The sequence below is a fragment of the Polypterus senegalus genome, chromosome 8 (genome assembly GCF_016835505.1).
Source record: "Polypterus senegalus isolate Bchr_013 chromosome 8, ASM1683550v1, whole genome shotgun sequence".
In the NCBI taxonomy this organism is placed as follows: domain Eukaryota; kingdom Metazoa; phylum Chordata; class Cladistia; order Polypteriformes; family Polypteridae; genus Polypterus; species Polypterus senegalus.
Window position 1 is genome coordinate 150,538,341 of NC_053161.1, and position 24,161 is coordinate 150,562,501.

Here is a 24,161-nt window from a genome sequence, read left to right on the forward strand (position 1 = left end):
AGAATAGCTTGAATATATCACTCCTGCAATCAAACTATGATTATTAGGGCGGTGAGAGAAGTTGCAAAATCAACTGGAATGTTCAAGCAAATTATAGAAAAAACCCGATCTAAATCCGTTAAGTAGTCCTCTCATGAAAAGCGGACAGACAGCCATTGAATTTTATAACTATATAGAGATTAGAGTTTTATTGGAAAGCTTAACAATACAGTGTCGGATATTTATAACAACAGTATAAGCCAGAACTGCACTGTCCCGCTATGTGTCATAGTCTGCTTGTTTTTTATTTTTATTTTTTCAAATACAGATGCATTTCTCATAAAATGGTGCTATACTGCACTACACTGTGCTATGTTATGCTGTCCTATACCATCTGGCAATGTGCCCTACTTATACTGTAAAATAATGTACTATCTACAGTATACTATGCTATGCACCATTAGCTTCTGCAGCATCAGTAGAAAACTGCACCAAAGAGTCAGGGATCTGGGTGAGAATGAGAGTCCTTGTCCCATCTTTAGCTCAAAATCAGAATAAACCCCAATAACTACAACATTTTTCCATGCTGCAATAGTAAAATATTGAAAAACCTAACAGAAATGAATACTTTCACTTTACCTTGTCATGCACGTGCAAAGAAGGACTCCCTCACTGGCTCTGGTGCGGTATGTAATAACCCACCAGGGTGAGAGGGGGTACTGTCACTTACACTGTCTTGTTCTTTTTCCCTTATACTGTAGCAGTGAGAACCCGCCCAGTGAGGGCAAGTAGCTCTGCCCCTTGTGGTCGCACCAACATAAAATCCAGAAGGAGGCGTAACTTTTGGGCAGAGTAAGCCACAGGACAGGGCTTTCTTAAAGCCAGACCCCCTTAAAAGCCTCTATCAAACTCCTGTTAAGAGAGTTCTTTACATTACTTTTCTTCATATTTCTTTTCTATCATCCTTGGACACATAAAGAGGACAACCTGGTTGGTGTACCAGAATTTGTTTGTTTTTGATTCTGTCATTGCTGCACCCGATTACAGCCTTCATTTTAATTCCATTTATGAGGTAAGGTATGGTAGGTTATTGAGATAAGCAAGACACAAGTTTCGTAGTAAGGTTGTTATAGTCACTGATCACGGCAATGTGTTGTGTTTTAAATAGCACATGCAAGTAAGAAATTCACTGTACACATGACTATAAGGAACATATGAACCTTTATTTTATATGAAACTGTTCCATTATAAAAGCCATCCCAAGACACTTTACAGGCACAGCATGGTGAAGTGATGTCATTCCGAGGGACTTAGGAAACAAGGAATGAAGCGACAAGCTTACAGTCCAATGCCTTAGCATCTAGAACTCATAAACAATTACAAATCAGTTCTACACTGTGTTTGCATATTTCTATTGAATTATTGGACATAGAAAGGTTCTAACCATTTTGTCTTTTTTATTTTATCTCATATGGTGCTTGTTGTCATTTCTTTGTTACATTCATTTTATTTTCACTTATATAGCAGATGTCTACCTTGTACTTCTTGGGATTATAATGTGTTGTGTTCTTGTTTGTTAGTAAAAGATTATGCATTAATAAAGATTATGACTGACAAATACGCCATGTCATATTACCTTACACATTTATAATATTTTCACAAGTGTATTGCACTGAAATGATTGCCCTTTACATTGTTTCCCAATTCGTACTTAACATAGACCCGCTTGTCCCCAAGGTGCTATTTTCAGTCTCATTACTAGGTGGCTGCAATCCAGCAGCAGAACTTGAAAGGCGTTGAGTGAGCCCACATGAATCAGAGGTCTTATGATTGTAAGTCTAATTGCATTTCATCCTTAGCTTATCCCAGCAGCTGAGCTGGCAAAGAATCAGACACGTCCTCAGTACATTTACGTAAGGTGGCAGTGTTATAGAGAAAGGTGGGCTCTGCCAATTGGGACTGCAATACTTTAATGGATGAGTTTTTGGCTGTTAACGCATGGCGTGTGGAGTTGAAAGTTAATATTGAGTCAAGCTCAACTGGCCATTCTGCCCTCTGGAGGTAATCCTGCTGAGTAGCAGCCTGACTTTGAAGGTGATAAAGTGGATTTTATGAGTTATGGAAGAATGGTATTCCAGAATTGGCCAGATGGTGAATTTTGGTTAGTCTTGAATTTTCAGTACTAATTCATATTGCTGAAAAAAACTGGGGCATTATACTGTGTGATTACTTGATTTATTTTTGGAGAGACATTTTTCAGGAGAAACATCACAATTGTTATTTCAGAAACCATTCACTCAATGAGTGACTAAATTGATGAATCTGATGATCTTAACCTCCCTAGCATTAGACCTGAGCGTCACTCAGACAGTGAAAACAGTGTTAAAAGCATTAGTCCTGAACATCAGTTGGGCAACTGTATGGCCACATCTCGTGTAAGCGTTAGACCGGTGGATTACTCGGGCTGTAAAAGTGCCAACAGCATTAGTCCCGATCTTACTTGGGCAATGGTAGAGGCATCTTAGGTAAGTGTCAGGCCCGAGTGTTACCCGGGCAACAGTGTAGACATGGCTTCACCTAGCCTCATAATGGCGTCTCGTAAGAAACATTTTTCAGCATCCCAGGTGTCGCACGCTCTCGACAGTGACATGTGCAGTGATGTTGAGCAGCTGAAGTGAATCTGTCTTCAGCCAGCAAAATTGAAATGGACAATTAAAAAACAGAAAATGATTCTGATGAATCCCAAAGTGACACTCACGTTTAGGATTCTATTGACCCTGCTTCAAATAAACCAGCAGCAACTCATTTTGATTTTGTGGGGTAGCCAGGAATAAAAGTAAACGTCGACAGCCAAGATCCACTTACTTACCTGAAGTTATTTCTTGATGATGACGTGATGTTATGTTGAGCAGTGCAAGGTAAATGGCTGGACACTTAAGCAGTTTTCCCATTCAAAGACGTACCACACAAAAGAGATATTTTGGCAATACATATGGCATTATCGTTATTATTATTATTATCATTATTATTATTATTATTAATTTCATATTATTATTATTTTTATTAGTATTATACTCTTTTATGCACTTCTGACTTTGAACGTTTATGACATTAGCATCATCTTTATCATTATGAATATTAATTTCATATTATTATCATTATTATTATTCATTATTATTATTTGTATCATTATTGTACTTTTTACATTTCTGACTATGTACTTTTATGGTATTAGCATCATTCTTATTATTATGAATATTCATTTCACATTATTATTATTATTATTATTCATTATTATTATTTCTATATTGTTATACTATTTACACTTCTGACTTTGTGTGTTTTGCATGTTTTACAGTAGAAAGATGAGATTTAATAAATGTATAACATTAAGGAGGTTACTGCAATCATTAGTAAATTAATTTATGAATAATTACAGTGCGCAGTATTGTTTTGCTTTGCTTTGTTTTGTAATATATCTTCTATTATGATAGTATTTATTGTGAATGGTGCTTTATAAACTAAATTATACTACTGGGATTGTAGTCATAACAAACTGTACTTCGTATTTTTTCCCTAATTTGAGAAAATGTAAATGGGTGCATTCATTTCGAGCTGCTGTTCAGTTCCTCTCATCTCTTTGCTTTCACCTTTGCTGCTGCTTACACTGCTTGACTTAATGCCAGCAGGTAATTATTTGATCCTAAGTCCTTACACAGTACAAGCGACAACGCTCTAAGTATTTCATCGGCTTTATGGAAAAAGAAATGGAGAGGGTGTACCGCATCAGCCGTCTGTTAACAGATTTCACACACACCACGAGCTCTTTCAAGAAAACACGAAGTCAAAGTTGCATGTGTCAGATTCAGAGTCTGACAAGCTGGAGGCTATTCAGTGGCTAAGTGGCCTAAATCTTGACACTTGAGAGGATTTGGTTTCAATCATCTTGTAGTGATCACTTAACACTTGTGGCTGAACCCGCCAGCAGCTTGGGATAACAAGTACCAGAATAGCTCCTCCTGCTCCTCCTCAGTCAGTGAGCTGTTCTTCATTTTAGATTTTGACCTTCACAGCACACAGTATAAAGACATTGATTACAGCTTAAAAGTATCAGTACTCATTACAGTATCACACAATACAGGAAATATGAGGGTCTGAGCTCCCTAATCGTGCATCTTATTTACCTAACTAACCGTGTGGCATGTCTGTGAATGTAAGGAGCTGCTGGCTCTTCACTTGCTGGACACTGGAGGTGATAATGACTGTCATGGCAGGCTTTCTCTGACACTTCATTTGAGCTTCTGTTGTCTTGAGATTGAGGTTTCCCTCCATTTGTTGTGATTAGGCGATTGGTGTCTTTAATTCATTTTCTGTGGGAATTCCTAAAGGGATTTTAGCAGTTTGCACATATATTTTTTTTATCTAAAGTAGTTCTTAGTGTGAAATACTTCGGTTTCACATCTCATGTCCTTCAACCAGGCTTGACTTCTTGACTACATTTTTGTCTCATTTCATGACCCTATTCACTAAAAATAAGCACCATCTCATTCTGTGGTTGATACCTTCTGTTTCTTTTCTACAATTGTATAATGCTTTTTACTTCTTAAGAGTGAAGATTCACCTTTGCACTGTTGGGTCTATTTACTGAGCAGCTTGCTGAGAACACACACATATGTCTTTTTTGATCGGGAGACGTAATTGAAGTGTTTAAAATGATGAAGGGGATTACTCCAGTAGATCGAGACTGTTATTTTAAAATGGGTTCATCAAGAACACGTGGACACAGTTGGACACGTGTTCAGGGGACATTTCACACAAACATTAGGAAGTTTTTCTTTGCACAAAGAATGATAGACACTTGGAATAAGCTACTGAGTAGTGTGGTAGACAGTAAGACTTTAGTGACTTTCAAAACGCGACTTCATGTTATTTTTGAAGAATTTAAATGGATAGGACTGGCAGGCTTTGTTGGGCTCAATGGCCTGATCTCGTCTAGATTGGTCTAATATTCTAATGCGGGGTGATCCAAACCTAATTAAGCAGTTTCTTTATTTGAATGATATTTTTCAGCATAAGACTATCCATCCATCCATCCTTTTTCTTGATCCACTTAACCAGGGCAGGGTCACAGGGCAGCTGGAGCCTATCCCAGCAAGAAAAGCATCTGAGTTAAAGGCCTAAAGTTTTAACATATTTAATGTATTCATCTCCAATTTTATTCAGCTCAAGTTTTAATATAGCTATAAAAGAACTGAGATTCTAAGATGTGGACTTCTCTTGCTACCCTCTGTTGGAATGAGAGGGTTTGGAATGATGAGTGATTGACTAATCATCAATCCAACCTCCTAGAATTACCTCTGTATAACTACATATTGTGATTAATGGCCGGCAACTCATCCCGGTAAACACATCCAAGACGCTAGATGGCGTCTTCCCTGCAGCATGGAGGTGCCTCGGATTCCCACAGGGCACCATGGGAAATGGAGTTCGGCTTCACAGCCCTGCTGGTTGCCATCGTGGGATGCTGCAGAGAGACACTGGGATTTTTATTTTCTCGGTAGCCCAGAAGTACTCCCAAGTCACGAGGACGGAGAAACAGAAGTACTTTCGGGCTGAAGACTATCTGACCTGGAAGTGCTATGGAATCACATGGACAGAAGGACAGGAGCACTTCCGGGTCAAGGACTATTTAAAGGACTAGTGCAGACCCAGCAAGCTGAGCCGGAGTTGGGAGGGAGTGTGACGGAGCTGCTGGGAGTGGAGGATTGGTTTATTGTAGTGGATTGAATTGTATTATTGATTATTTGTGTATGTTGGTGGATGTGGTACTTTAGAGACACTATATTGAAGAAAATTAAAATACTTCTTGGTGCTTTTAAACCAGTGTCTGCATCTGTCCATTGCGTTTCTGGGGCAACAGCAACCCCTAGCATCCACTCATTGACACTATATATATATATATTTAAAATCCAACTTCTGTATGTCTGTCTGTATGTATGTCTGCCTGTCTGTCTGTTTTTTACGAGAGAACTACTTATTGGATTTAGATCGGTTTTTTTTTCTATAATTTGCTTGAACATTCCAGTTGATTTTGCCACTTTTCTTATCGTGCTAAGTATCATATGTTTGCTTGCGGTATTGATTTATTTGCGTGAATCCGAGAGAGAGGCTGCAGGCCGAGGAGAGGGGGAAGCATGATGTCAGGAGCGGAGAGCCAGGCGGGGCCCTCCTCACTCACGCGCCAGCCTCTGTTCAAGTCGCTCCATCTCTTGCCATGTGTTGCAGTGTACCTCGCCTCCATTTAGCTAGCGATACCTGTTTGTTGAGCAGATATTACCATCTAGAGATTGTTAAGGACTGACGTTTGATATTTTCAAGAGAAACGTCACAATTACGAGTGCTTTAGTGTGTCGCTGCTGACTGCCAGAGATATCACGTCCCCGCGTGCTCATCTCTCCACGTGGGGACGCTCTCCTGTCAGAACTGAAAATGATCAAATGCAGTGCCAACGCCTAATGTTGGCGTGTACCTACCTACCTTCCGCTTGGCCAGAATTGCTTTTTTTTTATTAATTTTTAAAGTTTGTATAGTTTCACTACTATGTGGGTAGTAGACACTAAAGGGTTGTGTCTGAAACTGCAGCTGAAACCACAGCATCTGTAAACCCTTCATACAGCACCTGCTTTGTCAGGTAGCCTGTTCATAGGCTGTCAAATAAAGGGGGTGAGGGCATGATACTCTGCAAACGTGAAACTGTGCTGGAAAGTCTTCAGAGAGTCATCTACAATTTCTGCAATTTGATGTAATCTGAGCTATTCAGACAACAAAATCAGCAGCTATGATGAGAAGTCATGTAATTTAACCCTGTCACCACTTTTAAGACTTAATGATCACTCCTTACCATTTACAAGTTGGCCTTAGAGTGACGAGCACAGTATTACTTTTTTAAATTTCCTTTGAGCTCAAAGAAACTTACATATTTAAAGGCTGCAAAATGACTAAATATCATTTGAGAAGGACCACACTTTATCAGTAGGTTTAACTGTATATTATTGCTTACAAAGAAAGTGGAAAAAAATATTACATGATCCCAGGGCATGAAAGATCTACTTTTGTTGAAACTACTCATTAAATATATAATGATTTCCTTTTGTAGTCGCAGAGCAGGCTTTGACACTTCATTCACACTATTATGTTTTCATTTAAAAAAGCCTTTCATCCACACTACCCCAGGGTTGGTAACCACTCAAAATGGAGACATTTGAAAACACACTCCAGAGCTGCATACTTCTCAAAATGTCAGCTCTGCATTGCAGTGTGTACTGGAGGAAACATAGGCTTTTGGAAACACACTCTGATTTGTTCATTCTGTGAGTGATGGCAGGTACGCCCTCACTGTGGAAGGACAGGGTCAGTCATCATTCACAGGGCATATGGTTGATGGAAGCCCTACTGAGTTGAAGCAGCACCCTGGATTCCCACGGGGCATCATGAGAAGTGGAGTTCTTTGGTGCAGCCCTGTTAAGTTCCTTAGGTGCCACCAGGAGGTGCTGTCTCTTATTTCAAACCACACTTTTTCTCTGACATCACTGCCTGTTTAATAAAAATGTACAGAAACTCCTGTTAATCTTTTCAGTTTCTATAGCTCAGTCTGTGCTGTTACAAATCTATTCATTTTGTGGATTTTGAACTTATGGTATTGTTGATTCTTGGATTTGCTATTTCTTCCTCTTTCTCATCATGGATGCTCATGCTGCTTGCTCAACTATACTTCAAGGATGCATTCTTTGATCTGATACCCAGTCACCAGTGAATGGTGTGCCCTGGACTGAGTAAACTTTCACATCTGGCGGGAAATTTAATGTGGAGGGTCCAATCTCACTCCAAATATAAGTCATGAATAGCTCAGATGTTCACAATTTGTTGAGTTTTGGTAATGTAGTTTAAGCCAGCTGCAATGTTACTTGATAGGTTGTCATGTGTGAAACATTTGTGTGGCCAGTTCTGTTTTAAACAATTGTTAAAAAAAAGTTTAGATAAGCATTTAGATAAAAATGAGTTCAGTACAACCATCAAATGAAAAAATGAGATTTATCAAAGAGCAGCGTTCATTTAACTTTGAGGGCACATGTCTACATTTGAAAATGGTATCAGTTTTCAATACTATGAAAGAACAAGGACTGATCTTTGAAAGCGCTTATTGTGTGTGAGAGCAGGATTAATGTACTGTATTTGGATATTTATCCCCAGGAGACAGTCCTCTTTTTTGGTTAAACTTGTTCACACTCATCACTTTCACACTTAGAAGCTATCATTCCTGGTAAAATACTAGGCTAAGACTCAAGTGTAAATGAAAGGTGGAGTGAGTACCCTGAAATGATGAACCTGGCTAATACTTAGGTCAAGAATGACTACACAGCTTAATTATATATATATATATATATATATATATATATATATATATATATATATATATATATATATATATATATATATATATATATATATATATATAGCTGCTGCCTCACAGTTAGGAGACCTGGGTTCGCTTCCGGAGTTTGCATGTTCTCCCCGTGTCTGTGTGGGTTTCCTCCCACAGTCCAAAGACATGCAGGTCAGGTGCATTGGCAATCTTAAATTATCCCTAGTGTGTGCTTGGTGTGTGTATGTGTGTGTGTGTGTGCCCTGTGGTGGGCTGGCGCCCTGCCCAGGGATTGTTTCCTGCGTTGTGCCCTGTATTGGCTGGGATTGGCTCCAGTAGACCCCCGTGACCCTGTAGTTAGGATATAGCAGGTTGGATAATGGATGGATATATATATATATATATATATATATATATATATATATATATATATATATATATATATATACAGTCATCTGCCACTGTATTAGGTTCACTAATTCAACTGTTTGTTAAGACAAATCTCTAATCAGCCAATCACAGCAACTCAATGCATGTAGGCCTGTAGACACTGTTAAGACAACCTGCTGAAGTTCAAACCAATCATCAGAATGGAGAGGAAAGGTGATTGAAATTACTTTAAAGGTGGCATAGTTGTTGGTGCCAGATGGGCTGGTCTGAGTATTTCAGAAACTGCTCATCTAATGGGATTTCCAGTGAGTGGCAGTTGTCAGGGTGAAAATGCCTTGTTGATGTCAGAGGTCAGAGGAGAATGGTTTGAGCTGATAGAAAGCCAACAGTGACTCACCATGTACCCATCCTCTGATGGCGACTTCCAGCAGGATAACGCACCATGTCACAAAGCTCAAATCATCTCAACCTAGTTTTGTGAACATGACAATGAGTTCACTGGCCTCAAATGGCCTTTACAGTCACCAGATCTCAATCTAATAGAGCGAATCTGAGATGTGGTGGAACGGGAGATTCACAACATGGATGTGCAGCTGACAAATCTGAAGCAACCATGTGATGCTATCATGTCAATATGGACCAAAATCCTTGAGGAATGCTTTCAGTGCCTTGTTGAATCTATGCCACTAACAATTACGGCAGTTCTGAAGGCAAAAGAGGGTCCAACCCGATACTAGCAAGGTGTACCTAATAAAGTGGCTGCTGAGTGTATTGTGATGCTGAGACAGGAATTCATTCAACAACCCTGAAGTTTAAATTTCTGTGCCATGTCTACTACACCACACTTGTATGTCAGAAATCATTAGCTATTGACAAAACGGTTTGTATGAAAATGAATGTGAAGAGAACCACAATATTTTGATTCACAAAAAACATTTACCAAACAAATGGTGGTTTGTCTACAGTGAAAGACATGCCATTGCCATAGGTGCCTAGCATATTGTAATTGGTTCAGTTAACCAATACAAGGTGTCATTTTACTCGACTTCTCACTACTTGACATAAAAAGACAGATATTTATTTACTGTGTGGAAGTGTTCCCATGTATTAATTCTGTATGCATTTTTCCTTCACTTTTAATTTAAATAATTTAAATAAATGTATTTAAATAATAATTTATTGTACCATGTTAGCCCTTATAATGTAGTGAGAAGTCAAGCAAAATGACACCTTTTATTGGCTAACTATAAAGATTACAATAAGCAAGCTTTCGAGGCTAGATGCAATGATATAATTCCCTGATTACATCTTGCCTGAAAAATGGGCCTGAGTCGCCTCATACTACATAAACTTTGAAGAAAGAAAACATAAACTCATATTAAATAAGATGATTGGGTGGTCTCTAATAACAAGTATAGGTCGATAAACTCAACTCCCTGAGCCGAGTGGAGGGCTCTCTTTAAATTTCTGACTCGGGAGTACTCCCGGTGCTTGAACAGTTGCCTCCAGGAAGCACTTCCAGGTCAGTTAGGACTACAACGGTCTTTGTATTGTCACTATCTGGTGGCTTCTACAGAACCTGACGGAGCAGGACCATGGTCCACAGCTCCCATGCTTCCTTGCAATCCTCCATAATGGGGCTTGCTGCCACCCAGTGTTTAGGGGGGTGCTCTGCCCATAGCAGACAGTCATCTATTGTGCTGTCCTTCCCAGTTCCCAAGTCCAACCAGGATGTCGCTCAGTGGTTGTTAGGATGACAGCCACATTGTAGCCACTGTAACGTCCTTCCACATCCGGGTCCTAGCACAGAAAGGTGATATCATTATTCTCTCCCTGACTTTCCGCTATCAATGCCTCCTGGCCAGGTAAGGGAGTGGGGTCCACACTGGATGGTTCATCTCTCACACTATGTTCATTTAAAAGCTTTAAAATATAAGTTGACTATAGCGTGCTACCTGTTTTGTGCCAAACTCTGATCTAAGCTTTCCTTTAGAGACTGAGGTTCATGGTTCAAATATAAGAATTGAGATTGGGTTCCTGCAAAGATCCAGGGATTTTGTCATCCATTCTTCTGTTGTGATTTTAAGAGCAAACTTATACTACAGTTGTGGTCCCGGGGCTGGAGCCCGGCCGGGACGAACCAGGAGGACGAGAGGAGGGCTTGTGCCTCCTCCAGACCGCGAGGGGGCGTCCATCCTGGTTATGTTGGGGGCCTCGGGTAGAGGGCTTGGAAGCCCAGCCCTGTAGGGACCCGTGGCCACCGCCAGGCGGCGCCCCAGTGCCTATTTATCCCGGGAGCCCGGCACTTCCGCCACACCAGGAAGTGCTGGGGGGAAGACGACAGGGGACACCCGGAGGGCTTCCGGGTGCGCAACCGGCACTTCTGCCACACAGGGGTGTGGCCAAGTCTAATTGCCGGGAAGCAGCTGGAGCCCATCCGGGTTCTTATAAGAGGGGCCGCCTCTCTCCAGTCATTGGTGGATGTCGGGAGGTAGTTGGCAGAGCTGGAGAGAGGACTGGAGGCGGCCAGAGGAAAGGCACAAGGACTGTGAGCCCTGGACTTTGGGGGAATCGGTGCAAGAGGCACTGGGGGTGCACGTTAGCAAATTGTAAATATTGTAAATAAACAGTGTGTGGTGATGAACAATATGTTGTCCGTCTGTGTGTGTCCGGGCCAGCTTTCACACAGTATTGGAATGTTTTTTAAAATAAGTTCCTTGTTAACTTTTTTTTTAAACAGTTTGGGGGTTCTAACTTTGAAAATTGGATGGGAGTTAAATGAAAATTTGGTTGTATATATTGAGGTCCTTGACAGAGAAAATAAAATTAGGAAGTTCCTAAATATAAAAGCCTAATAATGATAAAATGTCATCTGTATGTGACAAATATCCTGTCATGGTCACCACCACATGTTGTTTGAAAGCCATAAAATTCAGTAGGGGGGGTCCCCCAATGTGACTGTGGAAACCTCAACATGTTGGAGCAGAAAACAAAGCATCACTCTCACAGTGCTAGCTTCTCAAAGTCATTACAGCTCATTGCACATGACAAGGAAAAGCTGAGTAGCAGACGTTTTGAATTTGTTTCTCTTAAGGGTGCATTCATAAATGGACAGACTGACACTAAGACCAGAGTTCAGCATATTAAATCAAAGGGTGAAACAAATTTAAGGTCACACTAAACAAGTATTGCTTGAAGCCTTAGTATCAAACTTCTTTTCATTTTAGGAACTACTCAAGAAGGGTCTTCCAACATGGGATCTTTTCTTTACAGTATATAAACAAAGTCCAGAGGCCAATTAACACACAATGTGAGCTTCAACTGCTATGACGCCACTCATTGCACAGAGTGCCTAGCGGTCCAAAGCAGCACAGCAACAAAATGATGACAACCACGAGGAAATGAAAAACAAATTACAGCACAGCAGAAAACAAATCTTAAACCTTGTCACTTATGAGAACATTCTCTTCTGGATAATAATTCTGATATGGAGACTGGAGAATTGCAGGCTAGTAAAGAAAGCATGAAAGAATGGAGAAATTGGCTACCAGTAACTGTTAATCATCTGGTGGATTTTTCACCCAACACAAAAGTCTCTCTTATCATCGGACTGTGAAAAGATTAACTGCCAGGGAGACATTGCAGGCTCTGTTCTTCAGCCAATTTAATTTTTTAATTTCTTTCAACAGAGGTCTAGGCACACAAAGGCTGGCACGTTGTCCATGTTAGACGCATTTTCAGAACGGTTCTTGGCAGCAGCCTTTGGAAGATTTTTATAGAAGAACCTGAAAGCTTGTGGGCAACAGCAGTCGATATGACCCCAAATCTTTTATTTGTTCTTCTAGGTACGTATTTGTGTGTCTGATTTCAGAGGAGGCAAGCTGTATTTGTGATAGATAGTGCTTAACTTAATAATCATCATAATAATACATATCTATTGTCACACACGCATGAGTAGTGAGCAGTCAATTGGCTCAATGGATCGTGATACTTCCCAGGAAAGGGGTTTGGAACAGAGTGCTAACACCTCTCTCTTTTATTCAGCAGGAAAACAAACCCGTAAGAAGACGCGCACTCGACTTCCCTTTCCGTGTTTACAAACGCAACCCTGTCCTGCTCTGATGACATCACTTCCGGCTCCACGCTTCAACATCACCCTGATAAGGTCCTCAGAAATCTCCTTTGTTCGTGCCATGATACACTTCCACAAACGTGTGTTGTGAAGAGCAGACTTTGATAGATCCCTGTTCTTTAAATAACACAGAGTGTCCACTCACACCTGATTGTCATCCCATTGATTGGAAACCTCTGACTCGAATATTACCTTCAAACTAACTGATCATCCTAGAGGTGCACATACTTTTGCCACTCACAAATATGTAATATTTGATCATTTTCCTCAATAAATAAATGACCAAGTATAATATTTTTGTCTCATTTATTTAACTGGTTTCTCTTTATCTACTTTTAGGACTTGAGTGCAAATCTGATGATGTTTTAGGTCTTATTTGTGCAGAAATATAGAAAATTCTAAAGGGTTCACAAACCTTCAAGCACAACTGTATAAAAACCTTTGTAACACCCTAACTAGCTGCTCTTCTCTCACAATGCTACACCTTGACCTGGTCATAATTTGGCTGCCTATAGCTGATAGAGTGTGGCCGCAACAGAGATCAAAGCAACATCCCTTTACTCAAAAGAGATGAATGTGCTGGAATGAAAAGGTGGAACACTCATCCGTGTTGGAGTTTGGATGAGGTTGCCATTCGTCGAACCTTGCTGAGGGGCAGCGAGGACAAGAACAAGAGAAAGAGAGACCGTACGTAAGCCATGTGTTCACCCTGCTGCTGACGGTCACTGACTGATCAACAGTTGACTTAGCAGGCATAGCTTTGTAAAACCCTCAAAGAGAAGAATGCAGTACAGCCCACAACCAGAAGGTGCAACCAAAAGTTAAAGAAAGAGACCTCTTGAACAAAGAAAGTGCAATGAAAAATCCTTCTATGTCTCTGGAGAATGCCAACCAGGAAAGGAATCAAACCATAAGCATAATTTGATTCTGAGAGCTATTAACTGCAATTTAAAAGATAGGACAAAACCAAGTAATGTACTATGGGATTGGTGTTAACTGTAACTAAAGATTATAATCTTGTGAAGGATGAGCTTTGGCTATTATTACTTACTCACCCTAAATCCAAAAGGAAAGGGCAAAGCAGCACCTCACACATACAGAGAAAAAGAGAACTTTTGAGTCATGACAAAGGCTAGCTGCAGAAAGCAAATGAATGGCAATTGCCAGAAACAGAAAATTCATAACCAGCCAGAGAAATTATCCAACCTAACCTCATGAAATGAAAAATCAGGATTCATAAGTCATGTGCCTTTTCCTATAAGACAGGAAAGGTCCTTCTAAGCCATTGTCGGGCAACTGGTGCACCGTGCACCGTGGAATTTTCTAGGGGTGCCGTGAAAACTTTTGTAAAATATTTAAAATTGCTAGTGTTTTTGAACATTTGGTTGATTAAAAAGATAATGTTTAAAAAAATATATTTTATGTTGGAAAAACAGATAACGGAACACTTACGGAAATGAAGTCTAAGAAACGCGAGAGACTTCAAATGATCGACAAGGAAATGCGCGTCTGCCTTTTGAAAATTTATTCTCGCATCAATCTCATATGTGCTGAAAAACAATCTCAACGTTCACATTAATTAAATTTAAGATTTATCCTTTGATTCCTTTATTAATAAAATGTCTTTCTAACTTGCAAAATTAACTGTTTTTATTGGCGATTGTCCATAGATTGTGTCGTCACAACTTTATTTATGGGCAGTCCCTCAAGTGCGCTGCGAAAGAAAATTTTTGGACTTAGTGCGCCAAAAACTCGAAAAAGGTTGCCTTTCACTGTTCTAAGCCAAGAGATAGAACTGATACATTTTGTGCCTTTTTCTACAGGAGAGATAAAGTTAAACTAAGCTTTCATTATTTTATGTTTTGTGTTGTTTGGTTCATTTGTCTATAAATATATCTATATGTTTGCATATATTCATCTCCTATTATCCTTATGTTATAAATTGAATTAATTTGCTTATCTCAACAACAGTGTCTGGGTTATTTGTGAAAGGAAGTCTTTGGCCATGTTTCGATTCACAACGGAGAAAGTGAAAGTGTTAATGTAGATTTTTGCCAATTTAGAAATCTTGTTCATAAATTGTACAGATCTCTTCATATTTCTGGCATCCCGGCTGGAATGTGAAACAGACATCAGGCGCACCATTTACCTGCAATAATTTGCCGTCTCCAGTTATCACAACCTGCATGTCTTTAGGGGGATGTGGGAGTAAAACTGAAATAGATGTGCAACCTCCACACATACAGTTCTTACAAAACCAGTGATATTAATAATACTTACAAGACCACCAAGCTTGAAAGATTAGCAAATGCCCGGTCAGGTATGTGGGTGATTTTGTTCAGGGCAAGAGTCATTGCTTGCAAGGAGGACAAGCTGCTTAACGCCTGAAGTGGCACTTCGGTCAGAGAGTTATCATCCAGCCAGAGGTGTCTCAAAGATACTAAGCCATCAAAGCAGTTTGGAGGCACACTGTGTATGTGGTTGGCATCCAGACGCCTGGAAGAATATAAAAAGAAAGAAAGAAAGACCAAGATTAGACCTGGGCAGCTTGTGTTTCTCTTTCGTAGACTGGGTTGGCAGCTGCTCACACTCAATGAATATTTTTATTTTTAGCTTTGACTACTGCTGTAGTAAAATTGTCACAAAAATAGAAGTGGGCTAATTAGTGGAATCGATTTAAAAGAAATAAGTGACCAAAAATAAAACTTTTTGGTGTGGCTGTCCCATTTTTGGCATGGCATGATTTCCAACATCTTTTCATATTCATGGAATGATCGTGCTGAAAATAACGCATTTAAATTTTTAAAATAAGTCCTTTATTGCAGCTTAAACCTGTGTGAAGGGATTTGAAGGTTGAAAAGCTAAGTTTCCTACTAGATTCAATAATACATTTACATTCTAATAGCTGGTGGCTACAAGCCTGTTCAATTTATTGCCATCTACAGCATGTGGCACTTGTGTGTGCTTGTGCCCCACTCTATACATAAGCAGCATCCAAATACACAGTTGCAGATTTTTTAAAACATGAAAAGAAAACTAAGCTTTATATAGCTACTCCAAAAGAGAGCGCTTATGGATCTGATGTAAAAATCTAAGTGCAGCATTACATCATGGCAGGCACTGGCAGCCTTCTCCATGAACCCAGGTAAAAGCAAAAGAAAAAAAAATATGTCATAAACAGGCTCTCAATCGTGCTTCACAGATAGATAGATAGATAGATAGATAGATAGATAGATAGATAGATAGATAGATAGATAGATAGATAGATAGATAGATAGATAGATAGATAGATAGATAGATAGAACATTAATTATCCCGAGGGACAAATTTGGCTTTTTACAGAATCAATTTCATAAATAAATACATAAATAGGTTGATAAAAGTAAGTAAATAAATAATAAATCCACACACACACACTTTGGTCTGAACAAAGAAGAAACTAAAAAGAAACAAAACTTCTGACTTGACTGTCCCAGTCCAGTGAGGCATTAACAAGATGTACTGTATACCTATTATGTATAAAGGATCCCCCGTCATGTTTCTTGACACCCTTCTGCTGAATAATTCATTACCTGAAGGTCCTCAGTGTTGGTGTGTCAGAGAGAGGATGTGCAGCATTGTTCATAATGGCACTCAGTTTTGTTTTAACCCTCTCCTTTGCTCTGACCTCTAGAGGGTCCAGAATGTGTCCTATAACTGAGTCTGCCCTTTTAATTAGCTTGTTGTTTTGGTTGGCTTCTCTTGAATTGACGTTACCCTCCCAGAACAACAGGAGTAGAAAATCACACTGACCATCACAGAGTTGTAGAAGATGGGAAGGGTGTAATTACCCACATTAATGGAATGCAGTCTCCTAAGGTAGATGAGCCTGCTCTGCCCTTCCATATACAGTTCCACTGTGTTTACAGACCAGTTCAACCTGTCATTGATGTGGACCCCCAAGAACTTGTAGGTGTGGACCCCCTCTACATCTACTCTCTGAATAGGGACCAGGCATAAAGACGTTTTGGTGTGGTGAAAGTTAATAACCAGTTCATTGGTTTTGCTGATGTTAATCCAATTAAGGGAGCTTATCCCTATTCATCTCAAATTTGCAATTGATGGCCAAAACATTTTGGGTGACAGATAAACCTCTGGGCATTAATTGGTTATCCTCTTTGGCCAAACTAAGTGAGGTATGCACTAAATAGGCTCAATAGGGTGAATATTGTCGCCAGTGGTGTAGAAAGCCCTTGAAGTTGGGGAGCGAGCTCAATATTGGGTTGCTCCTCTCACGCCTGGTGAAAAATGCACAGATATTCCAATGAGCTAGCATGCAATCAATAAGAGGTGTTATGACATCGGGTAGGTGTCTGATTTTTAGAACCTGCACAGTTTGGTAGAATTGCTTTCTCAAGAGTAAATCCTGAACGAGGGGGTCATGTTACTATCATCAGCACTGGTAAATTGTGATTGACAACTGACACTGTCACTTTCATCACTATCTGCACGTTCAGGTCTCTATCTCATCATTATAGTTTTCATCTGTATCCATTGCTCTCTTTTTTCTGTTATTTGCAGCCACTTTCATCATCATGGACGATATTTCTCTTTCCCCCTTTTCACTTTGGAGTTGTTGCTTGGCTTGAAGCAATTAAGTGTGTGTGAGGGGAATCAAAATTGGAGTGAGGAGGTCTCTTTCTTGCTGTTTTTGACTCGTGTTTACCCATTTTCTTGTGGGATAGTATGTTGAGGAATAGCCTTATGGTGATGTAATGTGTTTAAAAATCAACATTTTTTGTCATGTTTGTGGGTCCCCCATTAGGGAGAGCTTAGGGGTGAATGCTGCCCTGCTGGATCCACTACTGATTATTACATGTACTAATGTGATAATCAACATGTAGCAATTCACCTCTCTCCGGCACCATGGTTTGTGAATATAAAAACCTTACTATGTCACTTCTTCTTTCCTTACGAACTACACACTGTCTTTTAATAACCTGTACTCGCTCTTTCCATTTCAAGTGAGCTGGAGCTGAATGAGCCCTTCATGTAATATTACTCCGTCACTGGGCCCTCTCACACACACACACACACACTCTCATTCTTACCAGAACTGTTTTAGAACATCACACCAAAGCAGTTTGTGCCTTTTTAAACTCCAGCGGGGCTCTTTTCATTTGAATGTTCGAATTGCCCCTACACTTTCGTCCTCCAGGAAGCTCCATTTTCTCTTCAGTACATTTTCAAAGACGACTTCAAAAGTGCAAACAGGTAAGACAGAAGTTGATAGTGTAACCACTAGCTCCGGGCTTCACCCTGGTTAATGAGATCAGTTAAACTGTGCCAGGTCTTTATCGTTTGAGGGTGGGGTAACACTGATAAGGGGCTTTACTACTGTATGCAGCTGCAGCTATTAAAGAAAGCGTGTAAAACCCTTTGATAGTGCCGTCTGCCTTCATCAGAGTACAGTGTATGGCAAAACCCGTTATTATCTTTACAAGAGCAGACCGGCTTAGAGCTGAGGGAGTCATAGTAATGGAGAGGCAGATTCCTGCAGCAAATCGGCGCCCAAATCTGATGGATGAAACACGGTATAAAAGATTGAGTGATACACCTCTGCTCCTTTAATCAGTCTGTTTTGATGCACCATGCAATAAATCAATGACGCAATCAGGGTAGATCATGAAAAACTTACTACACATTTTAAAAATAGCTCATATAACGATGGTTGTTAAGCATTAAAAGACATCCATGTCTATATGTTCAAAGCTGCACCACAGACATTCATTAAATTAAAAAAAAAACACTTTCAGCATTGCTGGATTAACTTCTTCTTTTAACAAGATATTATTGAAAATTAGCAGACCACGTGCGCTTCGCTGCAGTCGCTGTAGTTGAAATAATTATGTATCTACATACTATAGAAGACTATACGACTTATAGAGTTTCTTTATATGCAATATTTTTGGTTTGTCCTCCTGGAGCCAAAATATATAAAAACACTAAGAAACACTAAAGCAAAAAATACTATTCAGTAAGTACTGCGTCTAGTAAACATTACATCAGTAAAGGAGAGAGGACTAAACACTAAGGAAAAAAAACGGCAAGACCGCGTCAGCTGCGGAGCTCAGCTCGGAGCGAAATGAAGTGAATGAAATGACGTGAATGGGAGAGGAGATGATCACGTGACTCCCCCACCCGCCTTGACTCTCAATCCCCACACAAACACACAAACACAGTCTCTCGGATCCCAACTCTCCTTTACATAAATCAGTTAAGGAGAGAGGACTAAACAGTAAGGAAAAAGAACGGCAAGACCGAGTCAGCTGTGGAGCTCAGCTCGGAGCATAATGAAGTGAATGAAATGATGTGAATGGGATGGGGAGATAATCACGTGACTCCCCCATCCGCCTTGACTCTCAATCCCCACACAAACACAGTCTCTCGGATGATTGATGATCACATCTCATTGTCACTTGGGATGTGTTGTGTTGAGACGCCACTCGAGCGCTTTGTTTCTTGATTTTTGTAATATGCATTCCATAATCAATATGGTGACTGATCAGGCATGATGCATGTAGGCCTACACAAAGTGGATGGTTGTCCTCTCAGACCAAAGTGAAAGGCTTTTGGTGTGTCATTTGTAACGTAGACACTTTCTCAAGGTGTGGGCACAAAAACTTGGAGGCACATCAAGCTGCCCAGATTAACCTGTAAATCATGTCATTCTGTCCTGCATAACAGGATGGATCCATTTACTTATGAAATATGATTTTACATTAAAGGAATAGACCCCTCCAAAATTATTTCAGATGGGATTAAGCTTTTGATTTAAAGACAGGATTCTTGACCAATGAGTGAGAGGAGGAGGAGGAGGAGAATCTTCAATTCAAAAGCTTGGTCCCACTTGAATGCACTCCACGTTTGCGCATCACTTTCATTTTCCAAAAATAGTCATATAAAAATTAATTAGCATAACATATAAGCATAACACTAGATAAATGATATGTAGTTGATGCAAAACAACTACCCTGAGATTTTTTTTAATGTCATTTGCTGTCGTTAAGTATTGGCTCCTTTCCAATTTGAACCTGCTGTATTGTAAGCTTTGTGATTTCTGCCAAGATTGAAAACATGAGATTAAAAATTTTCCTCTGCCATCGCTACAAGCAACACAGGGTAGGAAACAAAAAACATTTAGGTGGAGTATTTCTTTCAGGTGCTTTATAAAAATGTACCAACATATTATGTACTCAGAGTGCACATTTAAGTGATGTGTGAAAAAGGATAACTGATGTTGTTGTGGTGTGAAATTTTGTATACAAGTTCATAAACATTTTGTAATTCTTTATTTGTAACTTAGAACAAAGTACTTTAATATTAGTGCTTCATTGGAGAGAAGCTTACATGTTTAAAGAACCCCTGAACCCCCCCCCTCCCCTCACTTTAGGAATGGGTCCGGTTAGTGAGGAATTTTATGACAAGATCAGGGAGATGTGAATAAAACCAGTTTGCTAAGTGATTCGCTGCAGGACTCTCTCAATCAACCCCCACATGAAAGCCAGACTACCCAGCTGGCAAACATCAGCTCAACAAATGGTTTTGGGGGCAGGTGTGAAAAGTATTGTGTGCCCTGATTTAGTCTGAAGTATGGCTGTTTGGGATCGGTTTGAATCGGAGGCCATTCTGTAACACGACGCCCTACTGGTGTAAGGATTTTGTATAAATTTGGTTGCTTTACTCCTCCCTCTCTCTCACACACCATCATGATGAAGGAGCATCTCACACACCATGGACAGAAAAGAAGACCACAATGAGAAGCAGAACTTGGCAGACATATTGAGACAGGAGTGAGGCCCGTTCTTAAGAAAGCTGACTAAAAATGATGACTTAACTAGAGACATTTTAAATACCTAATGTCCGTGTGCACTTACCAGGTTTTATGGTTGTTGATATTCAAATGTACTTTACTTATTGTTACTATTTTATGAATATTATCAATAATACATTATTTAAAGTATAATTTAACTCCTTCTTATCTTTTACTCTCTATAATTGCCTGAGGTTATACATATTAAAGGGAAGATGGGAAGAAGTTATAAAGTACAATACTTTAGAAATGGTGGTAAGTCTTTGGGATTTGAGGCATTCTGACAAAGGCTACACATTAAAGAACAGAAAAGGGGAAAATAGAGTAAAACAGAACTCCACCAAGTCAAAACAGATGTAAATAACTGGAAATAAGAGTGTAAAGGCCATGTCACATAACGCGGCTTTTCTAGCCATTTTCAATCATAGCCTTCATTTACATAACCTTAACAAAGTGAAGGCAGTCGCATAATGTGACATACACAATGACTCACTCCACCTTGTCTGCAACTTCCTCTAATAAAATCAAACAGGTTGTGGGCAGGCTCTGTGTGTGAATGACAGCTGACGACCAAGGAATGCACATCTGGAAGTACAGTGCATTTAATGCAGCGGTGAGGAATAAGGGTTTCGTCGGCCTGTCTCATATTTTATGTACAACGACAGAACAGAAACAAGAAAAAAAAAGTGCAGAGACTGGGGCTGAATTCATCGTACCTGTAGACCCATTGTACAGCACAGTCTCTGTCAGGCAAGACACTACTGACTGTAACAAAAAAGGGCCAGGACATTTATGCTGGGAGGTCAGCACTCATTCAGTAAATTTAACATGCCCAGTGATTTTCAATTGTTTAAATTGGCTTGGTTCAGCAACAAGATCAGCAACTACGTTTGGCAAGTCTGACATACCTCAAGACTAGAACGCACGTAATACAACATCGGCGTCCTTTTGAATGTCTTGTGTTTGCTCTAATATGTTAGATCGTACAGGTGATTTTTTTCATTTTTTTCAAATAGTTCTGCAGCATACTTGGAGTGTGTGTGCACATGACTGGATTGTTAATGGAATAGCATATCAATAGAAAAAGGGAAATATTGTGTCCTTCATCTATACATTTGTGTTTCTTTGCATTCCTCAAATGAGGTTGCAGTGCGATCTCCATTGATAAACTGAAACAAAATTTCACATTTAGTTTTCTTCAAAGCATATTCTAGACTGTAGAAGGATTTAAGACTCTATGTGTAGATTTGAAAAGTCATGATTTGCATTCTCTTTGATTAGCTCTTTTTTGCTCCCTGGATATATATCGACATAGTCCTTCCACTTTCTAATGCTGCTTGTTTCAATGAAGCACTGCGGAGAGTCAGAATCGAAACCTATTCCAAATATTTTAATTACAGAGCAGGAGCCAAACTTGGATAGCATGCTTCAGGATTGCAAGGGCAACCCCACATACACTGTCACTGCGGAGGAATCGCTAAGGGAGTCACGTCCTCTCCCTGAGACATCGAATTACAAACAGAACTTTCAACCGCTCAGCTAAGCTGTGATGGAGGTTATAGCTCAACTTTTCTATATGGGCCATTGGTTATTTCTTCCCTCCCTGAGCAAATCCCAGATTTTGGTGCCATTTGTCTTGACCAAGGAATTTGCTCGGGGTTTTGCATTTCATCTCTGTTGCTGATGTCTCAGGGAGGACTTGAAACAATAAAGGGAGGTGAATGATAACTTGAGTGAATTCTTAAGCTGAGCCACTTGCTCAATTAGAATCAATTTAATTTAAAAGCTAAATGGTTGTAATTGTAATGTAATATTATTATACTAGGGGGCTTTGCCCCCTGTTCACTTTGCTTGCACACCCCCTAAAGGGGCGCGTTATGTGCCAGCCACTTCGTGTCTCTGCCTCTCGTGTTGTGAAGAGAGGGGCTGAACGCACGCTAAGGAGATGCGGTTGCTCCTCCGAAACCCCCTCTTAAATGGTGATACAATGGGAAACAAATAATTTTTTTAACCTCCTCTTTGCGCAATCAGTTGCTGGCTTGGTGCTGCTGCTATGCTGCATGATCTGAACATTTAAAAGCCTGTACTGTAGCTGTCCTTTTGTCTCACTGCCTTGTCTCGCGGGACGTTAAAGTGTCTCTGAGAAATTCACGTCTCGTCTCCTTCCAAGCCTTCCAAGATATTTTTTATAATAGAAAGAAATGTTTGAGAGAAGTAACATTATTACTCAATATTTACTTAACTGCAATCCAACTTAGCGTTACTTCCTGCCCTTGCACCTGCTGCTGCTAGTTTCTATGACTGCAAACGGACTAACTGGGCTTGAGGATGAATAGATGAGTGGATGAATGAAAGGAAGTGTTCTTTTAAATATCGCATACTGTCAGGGGTCAATGTCTAGGTGGCATACCCTTCATTTAACTTATGGTAGTTTGTAACCGAGATGGATACAAAGTTTATTGCGCAAAAAGGCAGTTCAATAAATAAATACAATGATCAAACAGTTTGAAAGGAATAAAATTCAGGGAAATTCACAAAATAACAGTCTGCTTTACATTTAGCCCATCACAGGAGAGTACACACACCGGAAAACAGCAAGTTCACCGACACCAGAAGAGGCAACCTCCAACTAACATTACCTGGACTTCATCATTAGAACAACGTATGCCCACTCCTATGCTTCAGCCAGCACTGCTTCGCTTTCCACTCCGGCACTCATGTAGACCCCCAAGGTGTCTTCCACTGAGCTCAGTGGCAACAGAGTATATGCGCTGCTGACAAAGTGTAATCCTAGCAGTCTTTGTTCCACAGATACCAGCTCTCGGTGGCCATCCTGACTTCATGTCTTTCATGTCATATTCCCAGTGGGGCTCTGTACATCCCACCTAATGACTATGCAGACGTATTCCTGGTGGGGACCCACTACCTCACACCCATTTGCTCACCTTCTCTCAGTGCTTGTAAACCCATTAACAGACACAAATTTGTCTTTCCTTCTTCACTAATTGCAGTCCTTCAACCGCACCATCATGCCCATCTTTTTCCTTGTTCTTAACAAAATTGTCCTGTTTATCCAAAAGCTGATTCCCCCGCTATACTGCAGCGGCTGCTCTTAAAAATCATTCCAACCTCATTGCCCCTACCGACTCCTCCTGCCTCCCACAAAGATAACATCATCCTAAACTTCGCAGATGACACCGCAGTGATTGGACGCATCACTGGTGGGGATGAGGCGTCCTACAGGAGGGAGGTGGACAGTCTGGCGTCATGGTGTGAGGACAACAACCTCAGCACAGACAAGACAAAGGAGATGATAGTGGACATGAGGAAGGAGAGGAGACCTCACTGGCCACTGTTCATCCGAGGGCTTGAATTGGAGAGAGTGG

General features: G+C 40.2%; 1 protein-coding gene across 1 annotated transcript in view; it reads right to left on the reverse strand.

Moving 5' to 3' along the window:
- LOC120534382 (leucine-rich repeat-containing G-protein coupled receptor 5-like) overlaps window positions 1-24,161 on the reverse strand; it is a 214,445-nt gene that overhangs the window by 35,552 nt on the left and 154,732 nt on the right. Inside the window, exon 5 of the mRNA XM_039761931.1 lies at window positions 15,204-15,419. Within this exon, the coding sequence (XP_039617865.1) occupies window positions 15,204-15,419 (216 nt within the window). The remainder of the gene's footprint in view (window positions 1-15,203; window positions 15,420-24,161) is intronic.